This window comes from Terrapene carolina, unplaced genomic scaffold, assembly GCF_002925995.2.
Source record: "Terrapene carolina triunguis isolate 2854851 unplaced genomic scaffold, T_m_triunguis-2.0 Scaffold199, whole genome shotgun sequence".
Lineage (NCBI taxonomy): Eukaryota > Metazoa > Chordata > Testudines > Emydidae > Terrapene > Terrapene triunguis.
This window is the reverse complement of record NW_020664550.1, coordinates 1,227,935-1,240,912: the sequence shown is the minus strand read 5'-3', so window position 1 is coordinate 1,240,912 and position 12,978 is coordinate 1,227,935. Positions and strand designations below refer to the sequence as shown.

Below are 12,978 nucleotides of genomic sequence, written 5' to 3'. Positions count from 1 at the left end.
TGTTTTGGCCAGGGTGGGGGATGGAAGGAAATTAGAAGGGTGCTTTCCAGCCACTGTCCCTTCCCCCAGAAAATTCTATCGATGGAATCAGAAGACGTAACCCTTTGGACCCAGCACACAGATTTCTACTCAGCGAGCTGGAGATTAATCTCCATGAGCCCAGCCAGCAGCAGAGGCTCTTACACACACATCCAGAGCGGTACATTCCAGAAGTGTGCATGGGGGAGAATCTAACCCCCTCCAACAAGCTCATTGGGAAGGTTCTCCCTAGAGCTGGAAAACAGAGAGTGACTTGGGGTCGGCTTGGCAGTGAGGGATCTAGGTTAAAGCTAAAGAGTCTGGGAGGGCTGGAAGCCAAAGTTCTCTATTGGCATATGGGGCACTGTGAACCCATTTCCCACACCATCAGCTCCATGGCTCTGCTTGACATGGCAAAGCTCCACACTAGCTCTTGACTGGCTGCTGGCCCTTGTGTCTGCCCTTCCCTCTTCTCCCCCTCCTGTGGAACACAGGCATTGATCCCATTGGTTGGCTCCTTGGGCCAGGCATTGTCTGGACTAGCGGGATTCTTATTTAAAAGGTTTGCTGGTGGTGCAGTTCCCTGCAGGAAGAATGATAGCAAGGGGCAGGGGAAGACAGTCCCATTGTGAATGAAAAACAGAAGAACCAGGGATTTTAAAAACCATTAGGGAGATTTTCAGAGGCGAAGGGTAGTTTGGTTTTCAATGGGAGTTAGGCCCCAACTGGCATTTCTGCTTTTGATAATTTCCCCAAGGTCTAATGGGTTTGCAAAGTTAAAATGGGAGGTGGGAATTTAATCACTGAAGACTTTGTAGGTGTGTCTACACTGCAGTGCAAGTCCAGGGTTTGAACTCAGGCTCAAGCCTAACCCCCCTTCCGCATACACACAAATTGCGCTAGCCCAGGGCTCAGACCCAGGGTCCCAGAACCACATGGGGATGGAGGGTGCAAGCCTGAGTCAAGCTGGACCCAGGGTTCAAGCCCTATTGCTTTGCAGTGTAGATACAACTTCCCTGGACGCATGCTCTGGGAGTCTGCCGAAAGTATCCCACAATGCCACAGGCTGGACTTTCTTTGGTCTCTGGACAATCAAGTTTGGAGGACGGTCAAGTTTTCCAACACTGCACCACAAACAAAGGGCTAGAGCAACCACGCGTTGGTAGGGCGCGAGGAAGTCTGGTCTATGGGTGGTTGAATTTGGGCCCACATAATACAGTGTAGATGCTGGAGCCCCAGGTTGGGACCCAGGGTTCAACAGTTCCTAAGCTGGGGTTCCAAATGAGCACAGACGCTCAAGCCCTAGGTTAACAAACCCACAGTTTACTAACTCAAGTTCTACTACCCCTGGCTTGTGTTGCAGTATAGACACCCCATGTTTCCATGAGGGTGACTCCTGGTGGGTGGGATATAACTGACCTGGGAATATCCTCTTAGCTGGGAACGACCGCTGCAGCAGCAGGATCTCAGAATCCAGGACAGCTCTGCCATCAATTCATGGCAGCAAGAGCAGGGCCAGATCAGTGGAAAGGTCACTCTTGGCTTCTTCCCTTTGAAAAAGGGGCAAAGCAGAAAGATGGCCCTACAGGGGAGTAGAACATGCTACAGGGTTGCCTCTCGAGCCTGCTCCAGCTTACTCTCCTGTCGGAGGGAACGACTGCACCCAATTGGCATCAAGGCTATTCCCGAGTGGAAGGGAATGGCATCAAGGGGACCCAACGTGGGTGGAGAAGACAGAGAATGTGAGGAGCAAGAGATTTGAAATGGAGGAAGCACCTCATGAGGTGGGGAGGGAGAGGGGCAGGCAGAGCCATGTGGGATGAAGAAGGATAAGGAAGGGATGGCAAGGCTAGGTACCAGCAGGGGTTTATGCAGTGGAAGAGTCTCCTGCACACCCTTCAAAGGGCAGGGTATATGTGCCTGCTCACATCATCAGTGAACGTGGGCCGAAGAGAGGGCAGCACGTCCAATTATTAAGCCATGCAACAGGGCAGCCTGGACAGGATCTCGCCCGAGGGCTTAGTGTGTCTCCTGCATGGAAAGGACTTCAGAGCAGTAACCTGGGACAGGGTGTCCCATTAACATGCCTCAGGCAGGGGGACAAAGGATAAGTGCTTCCAGCCCCTGCAGGGTACAGAGGACGCCAGACCCTGCACATTCCGCTGGGGAATATTGCACTTGAATACAGGGTAATGTTCAGGCTAATGAGGTCTGAGCAGTACCATAAAAACACGGCCTTGGAGCCTTGTTAAATCAACTCTGCCTACTGCCTCTAACCAGGCCATTTTATAAGGCTACTGCAAATAGGTTTCAGGCACTTGTGGTGCACAGAGCAGCCGGCCAGTTCTGCAGGGCAGTCTGGAGTGCACTACCATCGAGCGGTCACTTAGTGTGGTGCTCACCAGAGCAATGGGATTACCAGCCCTGGACAGAGCCAGGCTCTGCCCAAGCACCTCCATCACCCCTGTGCCATGCAGGACTGCGTCCATACAGCTCTGCCAATGCACCCGCGTCCTGACCTGCAATACCCCATTCCAACCCTGGATGTCTCCCCCCCAGCTCGGTCAATGCAGCACCCTCGTGCCTGTCCCCCAAATATTCCAGTCCACCGCAGCCACCAGTCAGAGAGGGAATCTACACTTTTGAAACAAGGTGAAGCCTGCCAGAGCAAGGCAGGATTTAAGCTCGTCTCTCCAGGAATGAGAGGAGGAGCACTCTCCCTCCAGGATGCAACTGCGGAATTGCACAGAAATGTAACCCTGTGATTGAAGGGAAACTCTTCTCCTGTCACCTCATTGATGCCCTCTGTGCAACACTGCTCTTAGACAAAAGCACCACGGGGCAAGCTCTGATGGTGGGAGATAGAACAGCATGGTGCCCTTCCTAATACACCCGCACTTAGCCCAACAGCCTCTCCCCAGCCACATGCCCCACAGAAACAGCATGAGAGACAGAAAGGAGGCGTGCACAACGTGCAGCCTGCCGTATTATATAGCGTCAATGCATGTGTACAGACAAGTTGGCGGCGTGCCACGTGCACACGTACCCCCTTTTACACCGAATACTTGGCCATATCGCTTTTATCAAAGACGACTTTGGTTGCAAAGTAAATAGCCACCAACCCGAGGCCGGTGGCGAACACCATGTAGGCAGTCACCGACTGTGTAAACTGGACGATCGACCCCATGACGAGGGACGGGACCACCTGAGAAAGGAGGAAAGCGCTGTCTAAAATAGCCAGGTCCAGGCAGATCCCTCGACCGGGCGCTGCAGGGTCTGAGTCTCCCACTCTCATCATGAGCGAGACCTCGCAGGGGGAGCTGACGCACAGGGCCGAGCTGGCAGCTGGAGGAGAGGAGAAGAGGCCCCCAGCATGGCCGTTCTGGTAGGTCAGCTTCTGGCTGGAGAGGGGGCCTTTGGGGAAGCCTGATTTCTTGTCCAGCTGAGCAGCATCTTCCTTTTCTTTGCTTTTGTACTTATGCAAAAATACCTGAGAGACAAAATAAAGAGAGAGGGAAGGTGAGAAACTGCAGGGGGTGGTGAAGCCCTAAAGAGCCAGAGAGTGGGCCAGGAGAGCAGTGCCATTAGCTAGAGCAGTGCAGAGCTGGAGCGATACACCCCCAGGCCTGGCAAAGCTTCCCCTGGCTTCAAATTGTTCCAGTCCTGTGAAAATCCTCAGGCCGGGTTTGGCTAAAGGCTGGGGACATTTGCAGCAAGTCTGGGGCGAGTTCGATGGTTTCCAGCAGCGCTGGTAGGATTGCCAGGAACTTCTTTGTTAGGCTTCAGATTCAAGGTGATCCTGACCTGCTGCGGTAACTTGGCTCCGAGCGGTACCTTTGTGTGTTTGCTTCATGCATCACCAACGCTGGGGAGCATTTCAACCCAAAGCCAAACAAGGCTCTGCCGTTTGGGGCAGTTTCGCGCCGAGCCTTGAGAGTCGTCTGATCGCTGGACTCTCAGAGAAGCAGGCGGTGCAAACCCATAACAGGCCCAATTCTCTTCTCTCTCAAAGCACAGCTCCATGAACTTCAATGGCCCAACTCCCAGCATACACTAGTGTGAGAGTTGAATCCAGCCCCAAATACCTCCCCCTGAATCCCTCTCAATAGAAAGTGCTCCATTACCTAGGGAGAACGGGCCAAAGCCCTCCCCACCCTCATGCCACTGCAGCCAGGCCAGGGATGAACTTGGTCTAATGAGGGAGTGATCCCATCACCCAGGGCTACCGGAATCGTCTGGGGTGGGTGCCATTTGTTAAAAGGCAAAGAGCAGTACCACCGAAGCAGCTGATCTAAGGGACTCAACGCCCTCCTGCTGCAGGACACGTGAGTTGCTCACAACCAGCCCTTGCTTTGGAAGCATGGGCACCGCTCACATGGACTGAAGGGCACGTGTCGGACGGTGGATTTGGCACGATTATTTTTCAAAAGCAGAGTGTCGAAGTGATAGTCTCAAGACCGGAGCACAGGTAGGCAAAGAGGCAATTGTGCGTTCAAAGATGTATCGCTGCAAATAAGAGGTGAGTAGCTGCATAACTCAAGTGCTCAAATTTTCAAGCAATGGCCCTTATGGTTTGTCTACACATGCAGTTATTCAGGACTAGCTATTGCATTTCAAATTCACACTCTACCTTAGTCTGAATTAACTTTCCATCATAGGTCTTGTCTACACTACGAAATTAGGCCAACTTAAGTCACGTCGACCTACAGCCACCGCAGCAATTAGATCGGCTGCTGGTGTCCACACTGCCCTCCTTCTGCATGTCCTCACCAGGAGCGGATGTGCCGACTGAAATGGAGTCCCCCCGCCGCGGGGCTGACTGCCAGAGCAGGAAACAAAATATGAAATCGTAGCAGCTGTGAAACTGACAAGAATGTCAATTTCACTGCTAGTAGGCTCCCTGTTGTGAAATTGAGCACCTGCCATACTCCAGCTGTCAACCCTGGGGGCAGGGAGGGGGGACCCCAGCTGTGAGCCCAGCACCCAGCTGACAGCTCGGGCTGACAGTGCTGGGGTGGGGGCAGCTGTCAGCACTGTGTAAGTAACGTAGTATCTACACAGACACTGGATCGCCTTCACTACATTGGACCTAAGCGCTACACCTCTCGCGGAGGTGGAGTTATTAGGTCGGTGTAGTGGGTGATTTACATCAGCGAGAGCAGCGCTGTAGTGTGCATGCTGACAGAGTTAGGTCCATGTAAGCTGCCTGACGTCAACCTTACTCTGTAGGATAGACCAGGCCTTGGGTAACTTCTGTGACACTACCCAGTGTGAACTGGGACATCGCTCCGTACAATCTAAGGCTGCATAGGTTCCCTATGCAACTGGGCGGCAGAGCGGCCTCTCAAGACAATCTGCCAAGGCTCCAGTGCTAGGGACGTTCCACAGCTGGTTAGTTAAGCTCTTAGTGAGGCAGGGATTATCACTGCAAAGAGGCCATTGCTCTGGGTAACCCAAACAGCCTCTTCCAGCCAAGTTCCTTTCACTGCTACCAAGAATTTTACAATGACATCCAGCTAGGTTAAGGTACTGCACTGGGACTCGGGGGACCGGGGCTCCGTTCCCAGCCCTGCCACAGACACTCTGGATGATCCTGGGCAAGCCATTTAATCCTCTCTGTGCCTCACATTGCTATCTGTAAAATGGGGAGAATAATCCTGCCTTTCCTCCAACCCTTTGTCTGCCTGTCTATTTAGACTGTAGGCTCTTTGAGGCAGAGACTGTCTCTTGCTGAATGTATGTACAGCACCTAGCACCTTGGGGCCCTGATCTCAGCTGGCACCTCTGTGGGCTACTGTAATACAAATAATCAATATTTATGTGCAGCAAGCGAAACTGCTGCAAAACTCCTGCCTTGAAATGTCAAGACATCTGTGCTCAGACACATCCTATGCACTGTAGCTAGCCAAGGATATATTAATCCGTTCTCCATGTGATGGGATAAAACCAGCCAGGAGAAAGAAGACTGACTGGTTGAGAGAAGAGAATTTTATACCAGGAGTGCAAGGGTCGGAGCTGCACTGCCCAAAGTACCAACAATATCAGCTTTCCACTCACGAGGGAAAGGCGGGGGCCATTGGAGAATTACACAAGCATACTCCAGGGTGTGCAGGCATCTCTGCTGCATTCTGTGCCTAAGCCACACCACAGCAATCGGCAGCATCTAGTACCTCACCTGACACACACAGACTCTGCTGTGGTATAGTATCACTAGCTATTTTCCATTAATGTTCCCTGAAGCCATGGCTACAGCTCTGCAATGCACCGGTTTCCGATTCAAGCAAAGAAATGAAGCCAGATGAGACTTTTGGTCCCCAAGAACCTTTTCTTGAGAGTTAAATAGCTTTACATGGACTCTGACTAGCCATGAATTTTCCCAAGACAGTGTTTTGTAATAAAGTTTGTCACTTCACTGGTCTTATGAATCTAAGTCAAGCCACCCGAATCCCACCTGCAATGGCCAGAGCTTCACAAAACTCTCCGTTTACACCTAGCACACCAAGGTTAGAGGGATCCAGAATTTAAGTGGCGCAAAACCCAGCACAGAAGAGAAGTTGGTCAAAAAAAACTGAGCCCTGTTGCAACTCAAGTTAGTTGAGTTGAAGAGATCCTAGGTTTTAACTCAACTAGCTTAGCATGTGTTGAACGCATTGTGCCTCATCTATAATAGACATTCAAATGCATTAATTAGAACACCTTTTATCCCACTCTAGACAAGGCCCCTTTGGTCTCACTAGTACAGGCGGAATCGAGGGCATGCACGAAAAGAGACCAACTTACACGGTCCATGTGAGCAGCGTCAGATGGGGTTAGTCTTGCAGGCTTGCACTAAGGTTCCACACAACGCTGGAGGGGCAGCCGTTATGCGGCACCCTTTCATTGACTCACTTCAGGAGGAGAGGGAGAAAAAGAGAGGAAAACAGAAAGCAGGAAAAAAAGGAACGACAAAAGGCAACAAAGAAAAAGAATTAAAACAGTAAAAAAAGAAAAACAAAAAGGAAGTGGATCCTAGAAGATGGATACATTTCTGCAGAAGGGTTTTTAGGGACTTATCTTCTCTGGGGTTCCATTGTAACCTGTTAGGAAGACAACGGAAGCAGGAAGGCGGGACCTCACAGCAAGTCATAGAGGAGGCTTTGTGAAGGCTAGCGTCCATCATGGATGGGGTTTCCCCATCAGTCCTTTGAGGAAACAGTTGGACCCCTCCCCTCACTAATCCCTGCTTGACAGGAAAATGCCCTGGTGGGTTTACTATTTTGCTGGCTGGAGTAGATCCCAAGACCAGGACTTTGGAAGAAACCAAAGTGGAACAGGCCCTCCAAATGCATCCCTAGTTTGACAGGCATCCTAGTGCATACTGGGATGGGCTGCCTGGAAGTGTTAGTTCTATGCGAGCACCTGGATGTCTGCAGTAAAAGCTCCTAGTTCTTTAACGTCACAGCAAGTTGCCTGCCATGGGGACGAAAGGTGCTCTCATGCCACGAGTCACTGGTAAGTTTACAGTGTGTGAGGGGCTCCCAGTGCTGTGGAACAACAGCTGCATCGCCAACTATTGTGATTGTATCATGTCTAAACATCTGGTGTTTTCTTTAAGCCCCAGCTCTCAGTTTTCATTTCAGACGCCCTGGTGGTTAGGGACAAAAGCTTGAAAGCGTGAATAGGGTGACCAGATGTCCCGATTTTATAGGGACAGTCCTGATTTTTGGGTCTTTTTCTTATATAGGCTCCTATTACCCCCCACCCCCGTCCCGATTTTTCACATTTGCTGTCTGGTCACCCTAAGCGTGAACCCTAAAGGCTCAACAACCAGAAGGCAAATAGAGAACCCAACATTTGTAATGTATTACTTACTATCTCATGGGAGGTTTGGGGACCTGACTCGTGATTTCTGAGTTGGGGTTGGTGATGCTGCAAAGGTGATTGGGTGCAAAAAGCACAGGTGCCTCTTGGGACCCTGGACTGATTTCCAGCCAAGCATTCAGAATGTGGAGGAGATGAGGCGCTGCCTTTAGAAATATGCAACCCTCATTCAAAGCAATATGCATATCCATGTTCTGGTTGTGGCAAGTAGGGAGGGGCTAGGGAATTGGATCCCCCTCCCTTGCCCCCCAAAACCAGCATTGAGTTAGATCCAGATTGAGTTTTTATTCAGACCCCCAAGATCAAGAGGGTTCAGGTGAGAGGCCCCATTTGTGTTGTGAGGCACATGTGACACCCTTTGGGTGTGTGTTTCTTTCTAGCCACAGGCCAAGCTGAGCTGCACCCCCATGTTGTGATCGCCACCACGTTGCGCGTCATCCCCCATCACCCCCCAGAAGTGGCCCCCACCTGCTTGTCATGGTGATACAGCGACGCCAGCGTGTACGGCAGGATCTGGAGCGCAGAGAAGGTGAAGCCTGTCAGGGCGGCCGAGACAGTAACGATGAGGACGCTCTGGGAGAAGCATATGACGAAAGGAGCCAGGGGGAAGAATGCCACGCTGGCCAGGTAGACCGCCCGGGTCCCAAACTGCTTCACCAGCCGGTCCATGATTGTTGAGAAGAAGATGGAGATGACGCATTGGAGGAACAGGCCCAGGCTGCCCATGCGGACGCCTGAAAACAACAGACACACTGGTGGGGAAGGGGGTGGTGGGCAGGCTACCCCTGTTCAGCTTTCCAAAAGCCAAGCAACTATGGGGACTCTGTAGGGCCCAAGCAGGGTCTTTCTGCACTACTCCATAGAGGTCAGCACATTTCAACACAAGCTCTGGAGACCAGAGTCCATCCTTGCTCGGAGCACAGGTACAGGATGGGCAGCAGCAACGCGAGATTCCCCACCCTGCCAGTCTCCATAGTCCATTCACTCCTTTGATTCTCTACCGAGATTACACACAAAGGACCCCCCAGACAGTGCTGGTGAAAATACCACCCACATGCAGGGGAAGAACCGAGGGGAACATTTCAGAGGCACAAAGGGCATTGGCAGCTGTGCCTTAGAAAGTCACTCCCTCACCTTCCCCTGACTCTCTCCCCAGAATCCATCTCTTGCCTGCTTGCTAACCAGGAAGCGCTATCCGACACCAAAGCAGCAACAAAACAAAAGGGAATAAAAAGTGGTTTTAAGCTGGTGAGAAACTAGAGTTTGGCACACAGAGATATCCACAAGCTGCTCTGAAGCATCCGGCAGCCATCCCGCCCTTCCCCTTCGGAGAGGCACGTTGGATTACAGGTAATTAGACCATTAACTTTTTGGAGCAGGGACTGTCGCCAACAGAATGTTTGTACAGTGCCTAGCACAATGGCCCTACCTGGTAGAAGCCTCTGGGCCTACCATAGCAGAACTGTTAAACAACAATTAAGCTGATTCTTGAGCTAACGGAGACATTAATATGAATGATTACAGCCTAACAAAGGAGGAAACGTACAAGGCAGAAACAAGGAAATCTAGAGACCAAGGTACATAACTGACACATGCAGGAGAAAGAGGACGGTGACATATGTGCCTCGATCTGGCAGGACCAGAAAATGAGAGGCTGTGGAGCTGAGCTAGAGGGCTCCAGGGCTTCCAGAGAACATGCACATGGAAGGGAACTCAGGAAGAGAGCAGTGTAGGAATGAGCAAGACAGTCTGGAGACAGGGGTCTGAACATCATTATTGCAGCTTGGCTCATCTCACCGCTACTTAACACTCCCAGGACTTTGCACCACCAGTCTCTAAGTGATTTACAAGAGGTGGGCAGGCATCATGAGCTCCATTGTATAGATGGGGGAAACTGAGGCACAGAATGGTGCGGTGACTTGTCTGAGGTGACAGTGGATCAGTGGTAAAGCCACAAACGGCCAGTTGAGCGTGCTGGCTGCTGGATCACAGTATCTCTTAAGAATTCAGGCACCAGACCTGCGCTCCATCGCATCAGGCTCTAGTCCCATATTTTATGTTTCAGAGGAAGAGAAAGTCACCCCGTAATGTAGCCAAGCAGCTGTGTAATGTTGCCTGACGAGTGGGAGGGGGAGAATTCCTTCCTGCCCCTCCACCCCCAAGATGATCAGTTTACATCCCTTGGAGCATGAGATTTTATGTCAAGGAAACTAACTGAGGCCTTGGCTACACTCGGGACTTCACAGCGCTGCCGCAGCAGCGCTGTGAAGCGCAAGTGTAGTCGTGCCGCCAGCGCTGCGAGAGAGCTCTCGCAGCGCTGTATGTACTCCACCTCTCCGAGGGGAATAGCTTGCAGCGCTGTGAGTTAGCGTGCAGCGCTGCAGGCTCTGATTACACTGGCGCTTTACAGCGCTGTACTCGCTGTGCTCAGGGGGGTGTTTTTTCACACCCCTGAGTGCAGCAAGTTGCAGCGCTGTACAGCACAAGTGTAGCCAAGGCCTCAGTTCTTCACACTGTTGCCAGGTGCTGGAGACTGGTAAAAACTAGGGGTGGGTTTGGGGTTTGCAACACCACGTAGAGAGAAGTTGGCTTTTGGTTCTGCTCATCACCTACCTGTGCCTCTATTTTCCCATCTGTAAAATGGTGAAAGTTCCATTTACCCACCTTTCAGATTTTGGGATGAACTATTAACAATAGTCATTAAAAAACTGGTAGGTTCAGGCAAATGGTTCTGGTCCTGGCAGATTCTCATCCCATCCTATGCAGCAAAGCCACATGTGGCCCAAATAGAGCACCAAGTGCTGCCAGACATAGATATTAATATACCTACCTCCCTGCTCCCATCTCAGCTAGAGAGGATACCCAACTCAGACCTGTTTACATTGCAACTGGGAGAGTGTCTCCCAGCCTGGCTAGACAGATTTATGTTGGCAGAACTCAAGCTAGTGTGCTAAAGGTAGCTGTGTGGATGTTCTGGCACTAGCAGAGGCTTGGGCTATGCACCTGAGCTCTGACCCAGTGGGTAGGGAGAGATGAACCCTAAAGGTAGAGTCCATCCTGACCCCACCTCAGTGTTACAACTCCCCTGCATATGGAAGCAAATTCTGCCTCTGCAGCCTTGAAGGCAGTTGGCTCATTCATTACCTTCATCATAGTGACGTCTGGCTTCTGTTCCCGGCTCGGCCCTGGGAACACCCTGGTACAGCCCTTCGCCAACAAAGTCCGTGTAGAACAGCATGAAAGTCATGAGGGCCATCCAGCTGCACAGCTCGGCCACAAAGAGCCGCCGGATCACCTTGGGGATGCGGCAGCAGAGGCCATGCAGCCGTGGGACCAACGCGCAGAGGTTCCTCAAGGCCTGGACCACATGCCTGGCTCGCAAGAGGCTCTTGGAAACCTGGCACGAGCAGCAGCTGGGGGACGAGGGCTTGGGGGAAGAGTCCTTCAGCGTGGGGCCTGCCAGAGCGTCCACCTGCCCCACTGCTTCCTCCGTCACAAAGAGGGTGGCCAGGACGCAGCCCAGGAAGATAATGGTGAGGAGGCTGAAGAGGCACTTCTCCTGCCCCCCCAGGTAAGGGGCCAGGAAGCTACCGGCCCAGTCGATGGCCGGAAGCAGATAGCCGACGCAGCCACCCAGGCTGATCATGAAGGCGTACATGGAGAAAGCCTGCCGGCAGTTGTCAGGCTCCTGGAAGAGGTCCGAGAGCAAGGCCTCTAGGGGAGTGAAGCAGACCTGGCCGCAGAAGTCCAGCAAGCCAATGCCCAGGATGAGGAAGGCAATCTCCAGGGGGTGAGCATTGAGGGCAAAGAGGCCTGCCAGGCGGCTGGCATGGGGGATGATGAAGAGGCTCAGCAGGACTCCCAGGCACAAGACCCAGATGAAGGGCCGCCGCCGGCCGTAGCTGCTGCGCCAGTGGTCGCTGGCGGAGCCAATCAGCGGTACAAAGACAAGGCCCAGGACAGGCCCGATCCCTGGAATGGAGACAGAGACGTGGCTTTAGGGGCAGCGTCCTAGTGCTGCAGGCGATCCCTGTGCCCAGCAAGAAGAGCTAGGGCCAAGGCTTTCACAAGCAACTAGTGATTGCGGGTGCCCATCTGAGGCACCTTAAGGGGGCCTGTCTGTCAAAGTGCTGAGCACCCGCCCTCTGACAATCAGGCCCCTTTAAGCGGTCTCTCAAGTGGGACATCCATAATCACTTGTGAAAACCTTGGCCTTAGCTCAGCCCAAGAAACCAGACCCCCACCATCACCTGCCCCCTCACCATTTACGGCTTCTAGGCAACTTGGTAAGCGCACCCTAGAAAAGCCCTCCACCATGCATGTCAGAGCACTTCATCAACATTAAGCCCTCAGCCCCTCAGGGAAGTATCCCCGTCTTAGAGAAGGGGAAACTGAGGCAGAGACATGCCAAAGCCACACAGGCAATTCAGAGGCAGAAGCCAGGAATAGAACCCAGGAGCCCTGGCTCTCAGTCCCCAGCTCTAAGGCAATAGGCTGCACATTCTCCCTGGAATAGGGTTGTCTCAGCTGATCAGAGCATGGGGATACAAATCTTCATGCCCCGATTCCCCACGGCCCTCTGAACCCACAGAGGGGGTGAGCATCTCAGTCGAAGAAAGAAAGAAGCCACCTACCCAAAACCATGGTCATGAACTTCTCCTCTACACCCACTTCCAGCAAGAGCGGTGGCACGTAGGTGATCCCAGCAGCCAGGCAGACCTCCAGGCCGAACGTCAGGGAGTTGACCAGCAGGAGCTGGGCTTTGCGGTTGTGGAAGAGCATGCTGACCCACACTTTCTGAGCCATGCTGCCCTTGCTCCACTCAATAGGAGAAGGCTGTGTCAACCAGCCAGCAGCCTTCCTGGGGCGCCCAACAGACAGACACCAAGGTCCGAAGTCTCCTTTCACAGTCCAATGGAGAGACACTGGCTGCCATTTTTATCAGCAGTGAACAGCTTGTCCCTTCTTCCTCCTTAGGTTGCAAGATGCAGTCACTACAATGCAGAGTCCAGGCACCGGTAGACAGGCTTCATATTCCAGGTCTCTCCCCCGGCTTCACATTCTGTACTACGGAGAAAAGAAGAGAGCACATTAGAAATC

General features: G+C 52.4%; 1 protein-coding gene across 1 annotated transcript; it reads right to left on the bottom strand.

The window, feature by feature from the left end:
• Positions 1 to 3,070: 3,070 nt before the first annotated feature.
• LOC113407174 (solute carrier family 45 member 3-like) lies at positions 3,071 to 12,684 on the bottom strand. Its single transcript, XM_026655301.1, has 4 exons — positions 12,513 to 12,684; positions 11,023 to 11,850; positions 8,347 to 8,612; positions 3,071 to 3,508 (listed from the first exon to the last, which is right to left on the bottom strand). Exons 1-4 carry the CDS (start codon positions 12,682 to 12,684, stop codon positions 3,071 to 3,073), a joined length of 1,704 nt encoding a protein of 567 aa, XP_026511086.1.
• Positions 12,685 to 12,978: the final 294 nt, after the last annotated feature.

Bases quoted from the DNA above. Each gene is read 5' to 3' on its own strand.
- LOC113407174 (XM_026655301.1), bottom strand. From the start codon at position 12,684: ATGGCTCAGAAAGTGTGGGTCAGCATGCTCTTCCACAACCGCAAAGCC. The intron at 11,851-12,512 runs GTAGGTGGCTTC...TCTCCATTCCAG, and splicing joins GTTCATGACCATGGTTTTGG to GGATCGGGCCTGTCCTGGGC. The intron at 3,509-8,346 runs GTGGGGGCCACT...TTTGTCTCTCAG, and splicing joins TGTATCACCATGACAAGCAG to GTATTTTTGCATAAGTACAA.